We start from the raw sequence: 20429 nt of genomic DNA on the forward strand, positions 1-20429 counted from the left end.
AAAGAAACTTGGATGCTGATTGACCATTATGGCCATCTTTGTTTAGTGACACCAAATCCTATAGTATTTAGACAATTTTAAAGAACACTTGCTGGCTGCCGCTGTGACACGCAGACAGAAAGTTTATGTACTTACCAGTTACAAATTTACCTCTCCATGCACAAGCGTGGTGTTTCATAGAGTGAACATTTTAATGCTAAGTCATGGCAGGTGGAGGGTGCAGTGCAGTAGAGGTAGAGAATGTGCCCATTTTTCAAGACTAAAATGTCAAATTAGACTTCAGATTTATCAGAACACTGGCAGTGAGTGGGCCAAACCCTTAGCTTAGAAAGTCACGGCAATCATTGTCATTTTGTTTACCTTTAGATAAAACTGTTTTGGGGGGTGGGGAGCAAAATGTCTTTTGCATACGTAGTTAAAAATCACTTATAAGGAATTGAAATGAGCAGCTCTGAACACCTCAACCTCTGCTCTTGCCCCTGTCAGAAGCAGCAGAACTGCAGTCAGTCATCAAATGTTAGGTCAGGAAAGGATGGTGCTATAACCACCAACCTGTTTTATCAAAATGTTATTGACATCAAATCATTCAAAGTCACATCTGTAAATCATTTCAGTTCAATGTAAGGGGAAAAAATTCTTTACTGCCACATTCAGTACCTAATTATAATTAGGATCCACTCTTTGCTGACAGCAAATAAAGTATCACATCACAAAGTAGAACAGTAAATCATTCTTAAAAGAATATAAAGATTAAAATCAAGCAACAACAAATGCTTCACTACCAATATAATAAATACTTTATGGTTCAATATTCCCCTGTGAGCATACAGCATCTGTCCACACCATAAATGCTCAATCAACCACAATGTCAAGTCCTCATTTTTTCACCAACTTCTCCAGATAACCAATGAATCTTCTCAGGTTGATTTTAATGTTGTCTAGCACACACAGCTGCTGAGGGCTGTACTTCCCTCTTCCTTCTTTACGAATCTAAGAGCAAAAGAAAAGATGCCTTTACTTAAAAAGGCGAAACCCACAACAACAACAACAATCCAATGGAAAGGTGCCAATAAAGAATGTTGTTTGCTATATCAAATATCAAGAGGAGAAACAAATGTGTGGTGGCAGGATGTGTCAATAATGCATTTGGAAACTGTTAAGCATAATGGGAATAAAATGTTGGAGAAACAGTGATTAAAGTGAAAATAACCTTGGCCTTAAAGACTGGTTGAAGTGCCTTCAGTGCAGGTAGTAACTGGATGTTTTGAGCAGCTGTCTCTGCCTCATCTCCGTCCGCAAAAACATCTAACAAGGCATCAAGGGCTTCTCCGTTAACAACCAGGTCGGCATCCCTTGTGGCAACTTCAAGTAGGGCCTTTCCAATCATCTGTGGGAGCAGAGATTCTTAGTGGAAGAACAAATAGTCCACCAAAACAAAAAGAGAAAAATTATACCTGAAGGGTTTCAGCAGTGCCCTTCTCTCTGGCTAATGTGCTGCCTGTGATGCCCAGAATGGCGACGGCGTTGACCCTCACACTGACAACATCACAGCGAGTGGCTGCTTCGCTCAGGCTCATCAGCTGCTGGGGGGTCATACACTGAGAAAAACAAAACACAGATACTGAGCAGTCCAAAATAAACAGTCCACACCAGTTAGTGTGAAGTATGGATTCTTAATTTTGACAGGATTACAAAGTCTAGTTTCTGTGTTGCTTCTGTATTCATTCAGCCAACAAACACAAAACCAAAGTTAAAGGAGCATGTTGCCAAATTTACACAAGGACTACAATTTAACACTTGAAGATTGTTTGTCTTCTGTGTCTGGGCAGAGAGCTTTTTCAAGTTTGAAAAAGTTTGTAAAATAACCCAGCTGATGTGTAAGTAGAGAATAAAACTGAGTAAAATTGAAAAATATTACATCCATTCCTTTCTACCTGTATATTAGGGATATCCCAGTTGAATCTCAAAGATTGGCATCAGGTTCATTCAAGGCATTATACTGATCTGGAAATCTCTAGTGTATATATAATATATCACTGGAGCAATACCCTTAAATGCAAAGCAACACCTAATGTTAGATATTTTGTACCTGGGAGATATTTTTGGAGGCCATCATCTGTAAGAGGGACCGCATGGCACTGATGACAGCTTCGAGGAACTCCTCATCTTTGGGTATCTCTGAAAAGGCAAATTGTGCTTGCTTACCAGATATATTAGATGCATCAAATTTCTGATTCCAAATCTTGAAGAAAAATAAAACTAAGGGATGATTAAATCAATGTGACATAAAAGTGAGACCTGCTGTGCCAAAAACCAGCATGGACAGGTGCTGTGCTGCACCCTGCAGAGCTGTTGGTCCTCCCAGAGACTCTGCATCCATGGTTGAGAGGATGCTATGAAGACACGTCAGAGCCCGGGACTGCACGCGCTGCATCCTAAAGAAAAAAATTACTTTTCTGGATCAGGTGTCTTCTTATCTTATAGTCGGGGGACATTTCATAAACATTTCAACAAATACTGATGACATACTGAAAATGTACAATAAGTAAGATAATACAAAGTCCCTTAAAAAAAATTTGGATAACAACAAAGTTAAGGAGAAAAGGAGAAGTGGATTACTTTTTTATAAGGCTTCTCCAGGAGGAATTTTCATGGCACACATCCATGGCTTCCTGTCTAGGAAACTCAGTTTTACGGAGCACCTTTAATTCAGAAAAAAAAAAAAAAGAAAAAAAGATATTACTATATTATATCATACCATTTAGTGTGGTAGCATCAGTGCGTGTGTCTGTGAGAGACAGATCTTTATGAAAGACAGGTAAAGTAATTTCTGCTGTTCACCCTGGGGAAGAACATGGATGGGGCTCATTGTAAAACTACAACCATATTTTAGGTTGGTAATTACTACAAATAACACTACAGTGACAGTATAATTATGCCTATATTTCTGACAGTGATGAACTTCACTCTCATAGCCATTGACTGAGGTGAGGTGTCATTGCTGAAGCAAGCAGGTATTTGCCTTTTCAGGGATGCTGTGGCTGATTAAGGAGCCCTGAACCTCAGCTGACAGACACAGTGGAGACATAAGATTGGACACTCCATCACAAAGACCATCCGGCCCGTTGTCGCTTTCATCGCTGCTCGACTCCTCCTCCCACTCATCGTCAGATGGATCTTATAGGGCACACACACATGCACACGCACACAATTAATCAAGAACATCAAGAGGCATTTCTAGGCCCTCGAATGAACTCATTTCTTGTATAATAGCTCTTCTGATAGACCAACACATACTCGGTGGCTGTGTCATGGGAAATAATGTTGATGAGAAGTGCCTGGGGTCAGCACTGCTGTCCATGCCCACAACACTCACCGTCAGAGCAGCACATGTTGACGATGATCTCCAAGGACGTTTGCTGGGCTGTCAGCAAGGCCGTTGCTTCCCTCAGCTCCTCCTTGCCCCTCTGGACAAAAACAAGCAGAAATGTGAGTCAACATCCTACCAAAACGATGACTGTTAGCACTGTTATCACCTAGACTGAGTTCAGCTGCCCGCCACCACGAAGACATTTCTTTTTACAGTTGTAGTCAAACATGTCAAGTTGCACTTTTTGAACTGTGATGCTTGTGAAAACCTGCTTCAAATGTGTTACTTTTGAAGGAAAAGTGAGATTTAACTAGGGTTTATCTATTCAGTCTGTGGTTTCAACATCATCTCCGCTTAGATCGAGACAGCCCCATTGTGTAACCCACAATATTGGAGGGTATTTTGGCATGTCACAGTCTTGAGGCTCTGGCTGTGACTGAGCTGTCAGGGACAGCTACTGGGGACAGTCAGCATGGTGGAGGTCAGCAGCTGGTCCCCAGTTGAACCTTGTTGACTGCCCCTGATCGGCTGTCTCGAACCCGACAGTTTGTCGGCTCTGCTCGCTCTGCAGGATGACTCATTTACCACCTTTTCAGCTGCCATGAAGATGCGTTTCCAAAATACAAAACTGAACTGCTTCCATCCCATAAACACAGACAGAAGCACACTTCACCCTAAAATTTTAACATTACAAATTGAGAGTAAAACACGGTTCATAATCTCTCTGTCAATCATGATTTATTATGTTCAAAGGTCAGCTTGTACGGCCAGCGGAGCTCACAGTCTTCTGTACGCATAACAATGAAAAGTGTAGAACACTTACAGGCAGGAGGTCAGATAGGTCGTTATCAGCCTTCACAGCTTTTACATTCTGCTTCTTTTTAGGCGCTTCCTCCTCTTCATCCATCTCCTCCACAGGAATCTCTGCTATAGCCTGTCCTTCTATGTCTGACACAGGCGGAGTGTTTCTGTGACGAACCTCTTCTGCTTGTCTGAGCTCAATTATTAGACTACCTGAATCCAGATCCAGGCACTGTGACAAGGTGGCCACTATAGCATTGATAGTCTGGGCCTGACGGGCAGCCGGCAGACTACCTTTCATGTTCCACAGTGTCCCTGAGCAACACAGCAGGCAGGGTTACTTAGAAAAGGATATTAAAAACATTATAGTCACTATGTTAATAACATGAGCTTTCTGTCCACAGAGGACTTCTTTAATGGCACTTTCATCTTGTGTGATGGTGGTAAGTCTCCATTTTTAAATTTAGAACAATTTAACCAAATAAGAGACAACAAGTGACAATTTGTACCTGCAGCCAGTGACTTGAGGAGTGTGTGTGCCATCACTGGCTGAGATGACAGTAGAACATTCTCCAGTGCTCCGAACACTGCTGCGTTCATGCTACAAAGCAGCTCTGGGTTATCCTCAGTCACAGTGTGCAAACAGTGAGCTACAAGAACAACAAAGACAACAGGCTTCTTAAAATCAGATGCTTTTTTTAAATTCAAGAAACAAGTTAAGACAATAACCAGACTAAGAGTAAAAGCAATACTACACACTCCGAAATCCCCGTTTGAAAGTATGAATAAATTAACTTAGAGTAAAAAAATATATACATGCACATCTGTATCTACAAGAAACATTTAGGTTCTAGGTTTTACTATCCTAAATGGTTTAATGTGGCATTAAATAAAATCCATTATAACAGCCAAATAACAGCATATGACTTAGTCCTACCAGCAGATATGGCTAGTTCCATATTGTGTGGGTGCCTCTCCAGACACTGGACAACTATATCCAGCAGACCTGCTTTGTTGAACACAGAAAGTGCCTGGCTGCTGTTCTCACTGGCAGGATAATGTAGAGAAAAGGATTTAAGACCAACAATGAAGACATGACATCTTTGTGTTAGTAATTATGTTTTTTTGTCAGTAACAGTTGCAGAAATCAAAATTCAGGACCTAGACCAGCAATATCCTGCACCAGCTATGGACCATATGGTAAAAAATGTATGGATTTCTCTCTGCTTCTCCCCATATCTGTAGCCTACTGACTTCATAAGCTGCTAACTAGTCAACAGCACAGGACTAGTGAGCAGTAACGATGTGAAGTGAAAAAAAAAAAAAAAGAAGCATGCAGAAGCTCAGTAAACAGTCCCTTGATAAATAAAAGGTAAAGACAATAGACTGCTCTGTCAACCAAATTACATTACCTCCTGACTTACCACAGATTCCACATTAGGTTCACAGCCTCATTCGCTACATCCTCCACCACATTCTTCTGGTCTTTCATTGACATGGTGGCGCTCTCAAAACCAGCACAGCACTGGAAGGAAAAGTAGACAAACAACAAACTACAAGTGAAACAATTTCATTTGCCATTATCAATCAAAGAAAGTTCAGAAAGTGCTAAAAAAAATATATATATTTTAAAATTTAATTACCATATCTATGTGTCCCATGATCTTTGTTCTGTCATCACAGAAGTTATGACATATTTTATAAGACTTTTGCATTAGGACACATTTTAGCAACAGGTCAACAGTAAGCTTTATTTTGGATTCCAGGAGTCAACCTGATTAAGTGCAGGCACAGCCATCTTTTACATCGCTAATATCTTTGCTCTGGAATGAACCCTAATTGCTGAGTGTATCATAGCCTGCTGCAACAGCTGCTGATTAGCAGGAACTGAGGTGATGGGGTAAGCTAAGCACAGTGGAGTCTCACCTCTCTAAGCAGTGCTGTCAGAGGAGTCATGACATCGTGCTTCACCATGTCCTCGCATACCTCCTGACCTCCACATGCACTCAGATTCCTGTCACGGAGAAACTCACACAGTCAATGGGAGGACATTAGCTGTCAGAGATGCTGTTTGTGTTCGTGAGAGGGACTGCCTGAAGATAGCAAAGGTCTTATTTTCCTATCCAGGACATGGAATATGATTTCCAATGCACTGGAGGACAATAGTCGGGACAGGGGTTAGTGTTGCACTCTGGCAGCAAAAGAAGTGCTGTCTGTGAAGAGGATTAATGTGATGGCCATGTGTTGCAACTACTTAGAATGTCATCACCACTGATGAAATTTATGTTGATGTATGTTAAGTGGCCAGTACCATCTTCTTTGCTGTGGTGTGTTGGGGAGCAGGAATCAGGGTGAAGGACTCAAACAGATTAAACAAACTCATAAAAAAGGCTGAGTCAGTTGTTGGCACCAGGCTGGTTCCATTGGAGGAAGTGATTAGAGAGAGAATGCTGGGAAAGATCAGGGCAATTGTGAACAATGTCTCTCACCCCCTTTTTATCACCTTGGACAGTCTGAGGAGCAGCCACAGCAAAAGACTGCTGCAGCCCAGATGTTTAAAGGAGCGTTACAGCAAGTCCTTTCTGCCTGAGGCTATCAGATTATACAACACACATTTTTTTTCTCTTTGGGGATTAATAAAGTTTATCTATCAATCAATCTATCCATCTATTAGGTGATATTTAATAGCAGTAAGACAACGTAGAGAAGGGGACCAAGAGGAAAATATGTCCTCGTTTCTATATTATTAAACCAATCCAATATGAAATTCTAGATAATTTATAATAAAACAATAACAACATGTGCCATCAAATCATAAACAACTAACAGACCCTTCTTTTTTTTCATCCAAACCTTTTCTTGTAGCATGGCGCCCCCTGTAGAAGTAAAATGACAAAGACAACTTCTGTACCACATGCTATATATACCAGACTGAATGTAATCTTAATTTTGTGTGTGTCTCTGTGTGTTTGCGGTGGTGATGGTGACATAAATAAAAGACTGAATAAGGTAGGTACTTTTCAACACCCTACACACTCTTGTTCCACCTATACATTGCTTTATCATACATTGTTTTCATCACATCTACTACACTGCTATTTTCTTCCTTGCTTTTTGCAATACAGTGTGGCATTTATTGAGGGCTCATGGACTTTAATCAGCCCAAACTTCCCCCCCATCAAGTCACTTTGCACCTCACTGGTGAAAAGGAGGGCACAGAAGATTTCTGCAGACCCCTGACATCCTGGACAGTTTGAACTTCTCCCTTCTGGATAGCGCTACAGAACCAAGTACACCATCAGTCGTATGACAAGTTCATCGCATTGATCTAGATAACTGGGCACAGCAAACACCCAAACTGTGCAAAATTCTAAATCTGTAAACATACAACACTTGGCACAACACTGCCGGGCAGTGGGCAAGAAGCACACAAGACCTTTTTCACAGCAGAAACTCTGACTCATCAGGACATGTCTAACCTTATATAGAACAAACCATTCACATCAGCCTTTCACAACAGAGTTCATCATAATAAAACCTAAATACCCTAACACACTAGACTCAACTAACTTTACAGGAGCGATACACTGTATCTGCTTTCTTGGTAATGAAGTGCTAAACATGAATAACACAACAAAAGTAGCTCATTTAGGCTATTTGGCCAGTCTAACTACAAAGTTAACACTAGGGCTAACCACAGTCGAATAATAATAATTACACTCATAGGTCAAATAGGTTTTCCTGTTCTTGTCCATCCTGCTAACCACTGCATGTCCTCAGAAAAACTACATGCTGTAACCGTACTGAAACTGACACCAATATAATACCTGCTTGGATAAAGAACAACACAGTTACATAGACACTTCTTTTCTCCTAGTAGTGGGTGTCCGTTACTGGATGTCAAGACCTGTTTCACAGCACAGTTGATCGAACATCACAGCAGGCAACGCACAGATGAAATGATTAATATTCATCATGGCTGCAGCTTCCAGTGAGACTTAAATAGAGCTGAGCCATCATTAATGTTCTTGGCGTCATCAAGTCAAAACGTCTGCTGTGTTAAAGGTACATTTAAGATCGTCTGTCACAGTCTGTTGAGAAAAATGTGTCTCCTGCTCTTCCATGTTTGTTAAAAGTTTGAGTCCATTAAAGCAGCTACTATAAACTTGTGGTGTGCCAGGCCCTGTTTCCCCAAACAACCTGGACTCCCCAGCACTCACCTGAGAGCTCCTGTGGCAGTCTCCCTGACAGCCAGGCTGCTGTCCAGCAGCATAGGCCCAAGACGCCTCACAGCATCCCTCTGGAGAAAACCAGGAATGGTCTGGCTCTGCTGCACCACCCGAGAAATGCTGGCACATGCAAACTCTCTGATGTCTGCACTGGGACTCTGCAGCTGTGGAAATAAACACAAATCATGACAGTAGCTATATAAACTGAGCCCTATCAGACAACCCGCACTGTCCTCAGCTAAACTACTGCACCTCACTGAGGTGGTGAGAAGACATCGAATCTGACATTTGATGAACAGATACAAGTTCATTTGGCTGGAAAATGTCAAGGTGCTGTCAATCATTTTAAACAGCTATTCCACAAAACGCAAGCCGAGACCAACTTCTAGCAAAGGATCCACCTGCACCGTTGAATGTTGGCATGAAATATTTAAACATCTATCGGTTATGGACGATGATTACATAAACAACGTGGTGACATAAAGTGATTTGGTACAAAACAGGACTTCAGCATGTTCCTACCTTCTCCAGCAACTCCGCAGCTGGACAACTATCATCATCGTGCTCCTCTTCCTCGCCGTTCACTTCCTTCACCCCAGCCCCCGGCAATCCAACCGCGGTGAACTTCGGGCGTTTAAATTTAGTAGTTTTACTTTTACCCATTTCACTTCTTAAAAAAAGTGCGAGCGGCTCATGTAATATGTGTCTTTATCTCTCGTTACGCCGAGGCTTAGCTACGAAACCCCACATGCAACACTTTCTGCCTGGTTGGAGGAGGCCATGTGGAAGACTGTTCCCTGCCGTAAAGCTGTCATTGCTAACAGAAAGCACAGAGACTGTCGCAAAAACAACAGGCAATGCCACAATACAGACGTAGATTGTAGTTTTCAATAGTGTGGAACAAAGTAAAAATAAACCATAAGCAGAAGCTTTAACTGTAATTGGTCTTATAATAATAGTGCGTCTATGTCATTGTGAATATTGTGATAAACTCTGGAGACTGGTGAACCTTGCTGTTTTTCATCTCCACATTTGTAGAGCCTGATGGGTTGAATGTGCTGTCATCATCAGGCTGCACCAGCACCTCAGGAGCCCTCTCTCTTCTAATGGAGGCTCTGTTATGCAACCCACAGGCTTTTCACATGTTGAGTTGCCTAAAGGACATTTCAATTTGTTCCCTTTTCTGAAACAGAGCTGGCACAGGAAGGTGGAGTGGAGGATGGAAATGAAGTCCCCCTCCTGTAGTCCTAATTGTAGGGACAGAGAAACCCATTAACGGTCTATAAAAATGTATCTGTTGTTTTGGGGTGTGAAACATGTCGACAGTCCTGACTTACCTGACATTCGATCTGATTTCATTAGAAGCGGATGTCCTTGCATCTTCAGCTTCTTCCTCTTGCGCCTGAAGGTGTTTTCTTCCAAAAATTATATTCTGAATGAGCTTCTGAAAAAGCAAAACAGCAAGACCTTTAATCCCTGCATTCAATCCTGCCGTAGAAGCCTAATCTTGTTCCCAGATCTTCTTTTACTGACAACATTAATACGCCACATTTCAATGTGTTTCAATGCTTGTTTTGATGAAATGGTTTCAGAGGGAAAGAAACAACGGCGGTGAGGGGACCCAAACTTATTTTCAATAAGGGAATGCAAAAGAATTTCAGAAAAAGAATTCCCAATGTGACAAGCTCCATTAGAATCTAACATGACAAAAAACAAAATATCAGACAAAATACCTTTAGTCTGATGTGGAGGGCAAAATCTCCATCTGATCTAAATGTAATTAATAAGTCTCTTCGGCAGAGGCTGGAGTCTCCCTGATCACTTGGTTACCAGGACCTCAATCGCCATGTCCTGTAGCTGAAGAAGTCTAAAGACGTCTTCTTCCTGTAGACCATGTTGACACTGGAACTTGTGGTACTGGTACTTCAGAGAGACAGAAAACAGTGACACTCACTCAAGTGGGAGCAAGTAAAGCAAAAGAAGGAAATCATCCAAATACCCATGTGTACATACTGGGAATGTGAAATGTGAAATGTCAGGGTGCTTTCACACCTACAGGCTTTAGGGGGTGTAGGGTTGGGGGAATCCTCTTTTCTCTGTGACAGGTGAAACTCTTCATCAGTGGCTAGGGCCTCGTCTTGTGTCTGAACAAAAATATCAAGTTTACACCAAGAACAACAACATGTTCTTTAGGAAAAATGTAGAAAAATAATTCAACCCACAACACTTTTGGCACTCTAAAGGCCTATACATACACCGCAAGAACAAAGAAATTCGTTCTCTCTCGAAGGGCTGCGAGGAAAGAATGACATAATTTTTCTCGCAGTTTGTTCTGGGCAGAAATTTATTCTTGTGTGGTGTCCGACAACAATTGTATGATTGGTTAAAAATTTGAAGTGGCCGTGGTTAATGTGGAAAAATACAATTGTCCCTGAAAAATATATCTGGTCTCTGAAAAATACGTCCGGCCCTCAAAAATACATCTCACCCTGAAAAATACGTGGAATCTCTAAAAAATACATCTTGTTCCTGAAAAATACGTCTGGTCTCTTAAAAGCACATATGTCCCTGAAAAATACATCTGACCGAAATTGACTTATGAAGTCCAGAGCTTTGTATGCATCATATCTCTTGGCCATCATGCTGTGAATAAGGCCTCTAAAAAGCTTTGTATATCAGAGCTGTGAGAAAGGTATATGATTGAAACAATGTTGAAGTTTTGTTTTTCAACAGGTGTGATTCCCGTGGGGTAAAGATTATATTGTTGATTTGTCGTGGAAACAAAAATGGGGTAAGAGGTGTCTGTGTGTGTGTGCGCGCGCCTTTCCCATGCTTTCCCATGGTGTGAGATATATCACAATCTCCCTGGTCCCCTGAGGTATTCCTCTGTAGCTCAGCCAACCACTGCCAATCATAAAGAAGCTGTGGCTATTTCACATACAGGTCAGGAGGTTTCATATGCTCACGACAGCCCAGCTCCTTCACGGGGATGACTGGGGGGGGTATACACTCAGCGAATCTCCTCTCCCTTGCTTGTCACCACTTGCTGTGGACTCACACACAGCTTCTCCTCTGGTTGGCATCCGTGCACACTCCACTAGAGGAGTGTCATCCTCCGTGGCTCTCCTGTGTAGTTTGTCAGTGGAAGACATTTGCGCGGCGGCCTTGTGGGCCTCCCCATGTTCCTTCATGTGTTTCTACTTGCAGGATGTTGCGAGCTCATCCCTCTGTCAGACTGTCCTGGGAGCTTCCCAGTTGTAATCTAGGCAAGTCCTGGCGGCAGGTTTTGTGACACGGATGCTGGGCAGGCATCTGTCTGTTTCAGTTTTATGTTAAGCCAGTACTTATGCATCCCACCTGGTGCTTGCTTTGCTTTGGGTCAGGCGGTCACTCACAATTCCTATTTACAGACTTTTCTTCTGGATGGCAGGGCCTAGTGAGGCGTACAGCATTTCTGGCTATCGCTTTGACCCATACTGATAACTATCACTATGGGTCATATCCCTTCTTCGCGCCTGCGCACTGAAGAGAAATTCGTTTACGCCCACCTGGGGTGGGCCACCCTTGCCCGAACCAATCACGTCCGCAGCTCCCAGATATAAAACGGCGGTTTGGGCGAGCTCTTCCCTAAGAACTTCAGCTGGCTCAAAGGACCAGTTAGGCCCACAGCCCAGAGGGCTGGGCTGCACCCAATTCACAATCTTGGGTTATGATACATAACCAACAATTCCACATGGTTAGAAGAATTTCCATTTTTATCCAGCCATTTTATTACACCATCCTTGAATGTGCTGCTGCATGTTTTGATAACAGAAAACCTGATTCATGCAGCTGAACAGCAGAGTCAAAGAGCTGAATAAGAGTTTGCAAGTGGGATTTCAACTGTTGTGTATTTTCATCTTTTTTCATGACATTTTTCATAACAGGTATTAAACCTTTGATTTTATCAACAATTTTTATGTTCCTTTTGAAGATTTTCAATTTTGTTTGCCAAAGCCTTGGCAGTGAATTTAGTTTTGCTTTTATGTTCCTCCATTTCCATCAACATCAAATCCTTTCACAGTGTGATTTCAAACACAGCATGGGCATTGAATCATCCAGAAGTGTGTCCACAAATGCACCTTGAATCAAAACAAGTGTCAATAAATTTACACTGAATCATCCAAGCAAGCGTCCACGGCAACAGATCCTTTCAACCAGGGATTCAATTTCAATTATCTGCGATAGCCACAATTTTCTTAACAAGCACCATCTGCCATGCAAACACACACACAACCAACATCCCCAATGGACATATGGGAGTAACCAATACAAACTGCGTCCAGTTTCACAATATCAATGACACACTGGTACACAACATACTGCCTCTGTTGTGTTGTTTCCTTTCCATCGTTGATGAGTTTGAAACTGTGTCCACTTTCCTTTGTGTGGCATTTCTCCAGTGCAGCAGTGACAAAATCCCACAGGTGAGTTTTCCACTCAAGTCCCCACATCAACTTCTTCCACGGCGTTTCCGATGGCAAATTCTTGTTTTAATACATCTCTACATGGCAACAGGGTTTCACAGCAGAACGTAAGGATTAAAGAGCAGAGTGCTCTCCCAACTCACCCCCTCTCCATACTGCTACACCAGGTGCACAAGTAGAACAAATGAAAGCCACCACCCACGTGACGTAACTAGTGTGACGTAATATAATGTGCATCAGACAACATTTACATACCATACATACATGGCATATGGCTCCAATATCATCTTATCAGAAACTTGGCTTAACAAATTTATTACAGACAGAAACATCACAATTAAAGGCTATAATGTTGTTCGTCGTGACCATCCCAAGAACGGTGGTGGTGTTGCTATTCACATAAAAAGTAAATTGCATGCCCCCATATTATCAGGATCTCTTAGTAAAGAATAAAAATTTGTGGTCGTGAAATTGGAACTTTTTAAAGACCATTATATCAGTATTGTAGCTTGTTATACTTCCCCCTCAGCTAGTAGTGAGTCCTTGAGGCCTTTATCCACCACTGATTTTGAAGAAACACATATTTTTACACCTGAAGTATTTATTGGGCAAATAAACATTAAAAATAGAAACATTCAGATAAAATACATGCTCTACATCAGAAACAGAAGTAAACACATCTGGACTCACTGAATGAGTAAAATATATCAAAGACCATGTTAGCAGATTAGCAGCTTCAGCAGTGACATTACATAGCAACACTGTTAAAAGGTCCTATCGATTAATTTCTTCTTTCTTGTAGATGTATTTCCATAATGAGAAAAACTCCATCAGTGCTGTTATCCCTCTGTGCAGGTCCAACCACCCGGAGGAGTCATGTCACAGTTATCTGTGCTATCTACAAAAACCAGGTACATTGTCCAAACAGCTTAGACAAGCTTGTGGTTACTGGATGTTCGGTCGTGGTTTAAGAATAAGTTTCCCCGTCTGTAAAAAAGATGCAAAAACAACACATTATAATAGCTTCACGTAAATAAAAGTTGTCTGCGAAGACTAAAGATCACAACATTACTCACATCATCACAGGACATGTTGTATTCTGCTAAAACTGTCCGACAGCGGGCTGCAATACTGAGGGGGCAAATGTCAAGGATATGAACAAAAAGTAGTGATGGGCAAATGATACCGAGGCTTCGGAGCTTGCGTCACTCTTCCTGAAGCGGAGTGATTCGAAACACTGTGTCGAGGCTTGTATCAAAACACCAGTGTCACGTGACGAAGCTTCGAACGTCATCACTGTTTCGCTTCGCGCTTCATTGCTTCAAAATGTTCCAAAGCTTTTCATTGGCTCATAGTCTTTCAGTGTGTGTCATTGGCTCATGGCATTTCAATGCATTCTGAGGCAATGACAGCTTTGACAGATTTCAGTGGTTTGGTGCCATACCAGCTATATAAGATGCATCATTCTGCTTCAGGATTTGGAGAGTGAGAGTGAGACTCTCACTCTCCAAATCCTGAAGCAGAATGATGTATTTTAAATACAGAATGATGTATTTTGGCAAGTTTCACGGCGAGTCCCACCAATAAGCGACGTTCTAAAGTTTGGGATCATTTTGATCTCAAGAGGTCTGAACTTTTATTGCTGTCATGGGATTGAAACAGTGCCAGTGCTTCATTCGTGCTCTTTAGAGGTTGGTATTGCTTCAGTTGTCCACCAGATGTCATTTGAATCTTTTTCGGCACAATTGTCAGGAAGGCCTCAGTGCTTCATGAGGCTTCACTTGCCCATCACTAACAAAAAGCCAAAGATGTGAGCAAAGCTGAATCAATTATAAAAGTGTAGATACCAAACACCTGCATTGCACTGTGTTGTCAAGAGCATGTGTAAGAATTAAGTCTAAGTTCAAATTAACTGCAATTGGCGAAAGATACATTGATGGTGCCACAACTCGTTTGTGTATCCCGGCAAAGAAGAGAGCTATTAAAGTGATGCAGCTGATGGTGAAGAAGGGATGATTCCACAATGATGAAAAGAAGGAGACCTGCAGAGCAAAAGAAACAAAGCTACATCCAATCACAGTCAAAGAATAAATTTTTGCATTTACAGTTCTTATCTATAGTCAGGTGAATGTTGAAGCCCCTTCATTCTGTAATCAATCCAGTATATGATTTAAAAAATTAACAAAGGAAACCAATCCTGAAACAGCAGTCTTTTCTCTACTTCTCATTTTGTAAGTATGAGCATTTGTCTTTTTTAGGGGTCACTTCATTGTAAATCCTACTCTTCTAATGTCTGAAATTTCACCCACGATTCATCAAACTATTGTCATGCAATGTAAAATGCTTCATCTGCTGGACACCACAGAATTGGCTTGAAGCACAGATTGTATGTTTCATCAGAGCACCTGTGAGACCTGTATGACGCCACTCCTGAGAAAATGGTTGTGCCCTGACTCATTTGGTGTGCTTCTAGGCATCCATGAATATTCAGTTTTTTTCCTTAATACGAGAAATGACACAACTAGACATGCTTTTCATTGATACTAACCTTCTGTGTGTCAGGGTCTATTAACCAGTTCCAAGCCCCAGTAGCCGTACAGACAGACACCACTATCAGAATCACTGAAAGTACACAGGAGAGTGAGAAACAAGGCAACTAAATGAAATGGGATTATTACACTGTAGGCAAGTCACTACTCATCGGTCTGTGATTATATCTGCGACACTTTGAGACCTTCTCATAATAGGTTACTTACTTCTCCACCTGCCCGTTGCAGGTTGCAAGCAGGAGACATACTCTGTCAACCTCCTCTCAAAGGCCTTGAGGTCTGAAACACAAACGGGCACATGAACACAAACTGTATTTAGACAGATCGGTCACAACTTAGAAACTTCATCTCTTCAACTCAGTGAAACGCCTGTTCTCTTTACAGAACGGGTGATTAGACATCATGTAACATATCCAATGTGTCAGGTTATATCTAAGTGGAGTGGAGGTACTGTATGTAAACAACAGGAGCACTGTTGTGACTGCAGCTTAATATATTTGTTTTCTTCTCATTTTGAGGCTGCTCTCACGTTGATTGGCTTATTTTTCTTCATTACATTTGTTTAGGGACAAGTACAAAGCCTAAACCAATGGCAGACACCACAGCATTAAGATTGTCTCCACTGCCCGTCCCTACACGACGGGCTGCACAACACGAAACACTTACACACAGATGAAAGCTCGACACGCAAAACACACATACAAGACAACACAAAGCATAACAGTCAGATCAGTTTACAAAGTAATTAATTACCAGCACACTGAGCGTTACTTCGCTGACAGACCTAACAACTTAGCTAACATCGTTAACTATACATGCTGTGACCTCAGCTAGCAAACATGCTAACAGGTTAGCCACCGTAACGCTTTGTAAGAGACATTTGAAAGGTCTGCGCTGCTGTGTTTTGGCGGACATAAAGACCATGAGGCTAAAAACAAACCAGCAAATCTTTCCGAATTGGCTAATTTTCTGAATAGGTTACCTTCGGCCTGCTCCAGGGAGTTCATGTCTGCTTATCCCAGCAGCCTGCAGCTGGCTGTGCCGCTGCTTCCTCTCAGCTGAAGGACAGGCCGTACAGACCAATCACCGTCGACTGTATGCTCAGCTCTAACGTGATTGGGTACAGACCAAACAGTGGGCTATTTGGAGGCTGCAGCCAATCCCCGTTTCTGCAGACCGGTTGTTTCTGCATTTGACCTTGGCAGTTGTAGCGGCATTTTACCTTATCACAAAAATCCACTCTATTTAAAATATTTGAAAAGGAAAAGGTAATAATTTGTTCATAGTACTTAAAAACAACACCACATGTAGTGTTTCAGAAGTTGCATCATGTTCCATCTAACAGTCTTAATTTTGCGTCAGATCAGTTTGTTAAACATTTGCTTGAAATGTTGATGTGAGTATATTCATTCACTGTAGCATAGATTTGGTCATTTTATTTATTTATGTAAAACCACAGGTGAGGGAGTTGCCTCAGGAAGGACATCCAGCATAAAACTTGTGGCAAATCAATCATGTGGATCAATTGACTCACTGTGGCTACCCCTAACAGGAACAACTGAATGGAAAAAAAAGTAGAACCACAGGAATAACATTTTATATTGACATTTGGAAAATTCTTTAAATGCAGATTGATTAGAGGCCTCTAACAGTGGACATTGCCTCATGGTGTTTTACTAGAACATCATAACAAATTTACTGTTGCAGATAACATTTATGATCTTTTTTACATCATCTTTTAAAATTCTCTTTCATTGTGGGTACAAAATAATCTTGATTTTATCTGTTGCAAATGTTTCATTACAGACTTCTGCAGCTTTCTTCACTTTCTTGTGAACATCAACCTATGCCTTATATTGATGAGGTATACTTGTGCACTTGATTCCAGTGTACAATACTTAATTACCCTGATTAACTCCTGATGAGATGATGTGATGCATTTTAAGTAATATTTATGTTTACTCTATTTGTTATAGAATACCAGCTTTAATACTGTAAAAAAATAAAATAAAAAATCAACAGACCCACTTTCTAAAATTGGTGATTATTGAACATGCTGCTCTGGTTATTCATTCCCATAATTTCAGGAAAATGGGTTTTTCAGATTCTCATGAGATATGCCTTATGGTTTACAGGCTGCAGTTTGTTCTGCAGCTTTACATTGAACTTCTCCCTCAGAATCTGTTCTATCTCCTCATCTGGTATATTCCTCATGTCAAAGACATCAACACCTTCCTCTGGTTTGTAGGTGACCTCACTGTATGTCCAGCCAATCAGGCCTCTGAATCCTGTTGGTGTTTGCAAAAAGCAGATAGACTTGTTGGTGAACAGTGAAGTAGGATCGGTCTGAAGTATGTGGCTTTTCTCAATGAAATGATCAGCATCACGGGGCACTAAGGTGAAGCAGTAAATCTGCTTTGTTTCTTCCCTGTTCACCAAACTGGATTTGGCAAATTCTGGATCGATAACCTCTGGCTTTCTGCCAGTCTTCTCCAACACCCAGATGTCACCCTTGTCAATGAGATGAAAGATCCCTGCTGCCTGAGGTTGTTCCTTTCCAGAGATGAGCTCCAGGGGCTCCCACACTTGGAAAGATGCCCCAAAGCTTACATCTGCAATATAAGCCTTTCCATCAATGACCACTTTGTTGATGAGGTGACTGTCATGAGGTCCAAAATCGTCAATGTTGTTGTTGAAAACTCTGGAGCCTAAAGTCACAGTGTCATAGCCCATTTCTCTCAGCACCCAGCCAAACAGAGAGTTGTTCTCAAGGCACCAACCTCCACGACTGCTCCTCACTATCTTATTGTAAATGAGCTCCAGGTCCATGCTGATCCTCTCACCACAGTGAATGCTGAGGTTTTCAAACGGAATAGACATAACATGCTGTTTGTGGATCAGCTTCAGTGTTGCCAGATCCAGTTTATCATATGTGCCGTGGAAACCAATTCTTTTGAAGTACTCCTCCAAATTCATCTTGCCTGTAAAATGTACGATATGACATTTTATACATGTATCTCCAATCCACCTGTTGCACAGTTACAATCAGTCCCTACATATATACATTTTGAGACTGCAGGAAGTTCTGCATCAGAAAGTATGAGGCAAAAATATTTAATGTTACGTTTCATATATGTTGATGGTGCAAGCGATTGAAATTTTGAATTCTGAGGACCAAATACATCTATAGAGCCAAAGCTTCCCCACGAAGAAGATACAACTCAGCTTCTTCTTCCTGGAGAACTCCCTACCTGTAAAAAGACTGAAGCTGTAAAGCCTTTTTGCCTTTTGTGTGGGGGTCTATACTTAGGGTGATTGGACCCAAAATGCAGACAAAGTCTTTTATTGTCACAGGTAAGTTTAAACACAAAATTGAAGTATGCACAGGTGATGACCAGGGATGTGGATGCTGGGAAACAGTACAGTGAACACAGACACCAGGACAATGAGGGCTTCAACAACAAGAGGAGGCAGAGGGAAGTAGGGAAGCTGGAATATGGGAATGTGGAACACAGAAACACAGGTACGGAGAGAGACCACGGGGACTCGGGGAAGTGCACTGTCTCACACAGTGGAACACCAGGAGACCCAGGACTCACACATGGGGAGGAAGCCAAGGAACACAAGAGAAAGGAGCCACACACAGGAAACACACAAGAAACAAGTCCGGTAGCAGTCTGCACAACAACACTGATGACAAAGAATGATCCAGCAACTAGGTGAGGCAGAGAGCAGCTCTCTGTACTCTTGCACAGATGAGTAATTATGATCAGGTGAGGCCAATCACCTAGTTGCCTAGGGAAACAGATACACACACACACACACACACACACACACACACACACACACACACACACACAGAGAGAGGGAGAGAGACACGAGGAACACACGGGGAAACAGCTGCACACAAGTGATAACGATTAACAAATGAACACAAAACTACCTGGAATAAACCCCTGTGAAACAGGAAACACAACCAAAATAAAAGTCCAAAACTAGGAAGTCCAACATCGGTAACATGACACTTCTAAAACTGACGTAGTTGTTGCTGCAAACCTTCTTTGCTATTGGTCAAAGTATACAGGGAATGGGTAAAATAAAAGTATTTCTACATCCCGAAGTTTTGTCAAAGCTGCCATGCCTCTCACTTGGCTGGTTAACAGTTCAGTTCTTTGAATGCCATTTACAGCCGTATTCTACATACGGCTGTAGCTGTTTCAAAGGGCACGGCAAAAACGTTTTATCCAAGACCACACAGCATCAGTAACCTGACGGCCGTAAACACCTCGAGGATACGACATTGTCCCGTTTTCCTGGTAGCGACGCGCATAAAAAGCTGGGCTACTTTTACTGAACAATAATAGACCTTTTCTCACAAATGTAAGGGATTCGGGTTGATCAACTAGTCTGCATTGTTGACTTTATCTCAGTACTCAACATTACCTATTATGTTACTGACAAAAATCACGAAGGCTGAAGTCCTGCCATACTCACCAAAGTCCATAGTCGCGCTCTGGGCGGCTTCCGGTGTCATAAGACCGACGACGTGAGAAACTCTGGTATTATAAGAACTGGCTCTGGGTGTCCCAGCATATCTTTGTTTTTAATTATACAGCCAAATTAGTTTCCTTATGACATTAGTTTTGCAAAGTGTAACCTGACATACTAGGGAACTGTATTTAGATGTAGGCTTAGTGTAATTAGGCTTAGTGTAAAAAATGTGAATAATTATGACAAAGAATGTCATTCAAAATACTGTTTATTTTTTAATTTCCTCAGCCCTAATGCATTTGCATACTTTCCACTGTAGAAAAAAATTTTTCCACGGCACATATGATAAACTGGATCTGGCAACACTGAATCTGATCCACAAACAGCATGTTATGTCTATTCCGTTTGAAAACCTCAGCATTCACTGTGAAGCTTAAAGTCACAGTGTCATAGCCCATTTCTCTCAGCACCCAGCCAAACAGAGAGTTGTTCTCAAGGCACCAACCTCCACGACTGCTCCTCA

General features: G+C 41.7%; 3 protein-coding genes across 3 annotated transcripts; all 3 read right to left on the reverse strand.

Annotated features, from left to right (window-relative positions):
• Nucleotides 1-167: 167 nt before the first annotated feature.
• Nucleotides 168-9212, reverse strand: heatr3 (HEAT repeat containing 3). Its single transcript, XM_026294268.1, has 15 exons — nt 8923-9212; nt 8392-8564; nt 6098-6185; nt 5596-5696; nt 5109-5218; nt 4681-4821; nt 4194-4486; nt 3377-3467; nt 3023-3177; nt 2620-2702; nt 2299-2435; nt 2090-2178; nt 1455-1598; nt 1211-1387; nt 168-990 (listed from the first exon to the last, which is right to left on the reverse strand). Exons 1-15 carry the CDS (start codon nt 9061-9063, stop codon nt 877-879), a joined length of 2037 nt encoding a protein of 678 aa, XP_026150053.1. The 5' UTR covers nt 9064-9212; the 3' UTR covers nt 168-876.
• A 4070-nt stretch (nt 9213-13282) lies between these two features.
• On the reverse strand, nt 13283-16497 carry cnep1r1 (CTD nuclear envelope phosphatase 1 regulatory subunit 1). The gene is made up of 6 exons (XM_026293851.1): nt 16398-16497; nt 15623-15694; nt 15415-15488; nt 14799-14908; nt 13943-13997; nt 13283-13853 (listed from the first exon to the last, which is right to left on the reverse strand). The coding sequence occupies exons 1-6, from the start codon at nt 16420-16422 to the stop codon at nt 13812-13814; spliced, it is 378 nt and encodes a 125-aa protein (XP_026149636.1). The 5' UTR covers nt 16423-16497; the 3' UTR covers nt 13283-13811.
• A 352-nt stretch (nt 16498-16849) lies between these two features.
• LOC113122300 (arylamine N-acetyltransferase, pineal gland isozyme NAT-10-like) lies at nt 16850-19943 on the reverse strand. Its single transcript, XM_026293538.1, has 2 exons — nt 19910-19943; nt 16850-18396 (listed from the first exon to the last, which is right to left on the reverse strand). The coding sequence occupies exons 1-2, from the start codon at nt 19917-19919 to the stop codon at nt 17516-17518; spliced, it is 891 nt and encodes a 296-aa protein (XP_026149323.1). The 5' UTR covers nt 19920-19943; the 3' UTR covers nt 16850-17515.
• Between the last annotated feature and the right edge of the window lie 486 nt (nt 19944-20429).

This window comes from Mastacembelus armatus, chromosome 3 (assembly GCF_900324485.2).
Source record: "Mastacembelus armatus chromosome 3, fMasArm1.2, whole genome shotgun sequence".
Lineage (NCBI taxonomy): Eukaryota > Metazoa > Chordata > Actinopteri > Synbranchiformes > Mastacembelidae > Mastacembelus > Mastacembelus armatus.

What these genes read in the sequence shown, in the direction of transcription:
- heatr3 (XM_026294268.1), bottom strand. Translation starts at nt 9,063, where the DNA reads ATGGGTAAAAGTAAAACTACTAAATTTAAACGCCCGAAGTTCACCGCG. An exon ending in ACTGCCACAGGAGCTCTCAG is followed by an intron (nt 6,186 to 8,391) that starts GTGAGTGCTGGG and finishes TCTCCGTGACAG; the next exon opens with GAATCTGAGTGCATGTGGAG. An exon ending in CAACATGTGCTGCTCTGACG is followed by an intron (nt 3,178 to 3,376) that starts GTGAGTGTTGTG and finishes GTGCCCTATAAG; the next exon opens with ATCCATCTGACGATGAGTGG.
- cnep1r1 (XM_026293851.1), bottom strand. Translation starts at nt 16,422, where the DNA reads ATGAACTCCCTGGAGCAGGCCGAAG. An exon ending in TGCAACGGGCAGGTGGAGAA is followed by an intron (nt 15,489 to 15,622) that starts GTAAGTAACCTA and finishes GTGTACTTTCAG; the next exon opens with TGATTCTGATAGTGGTGTCT. An exon ending in CGAGTTGTGGCACCATCAAT is followed by an intron (nt 13,998 to 14,798) that starts GTATCTTTCGCC and finishes TTGCCCCCTCAG; the next exon opens with TATTGCAGCCCGCTGTCGGA.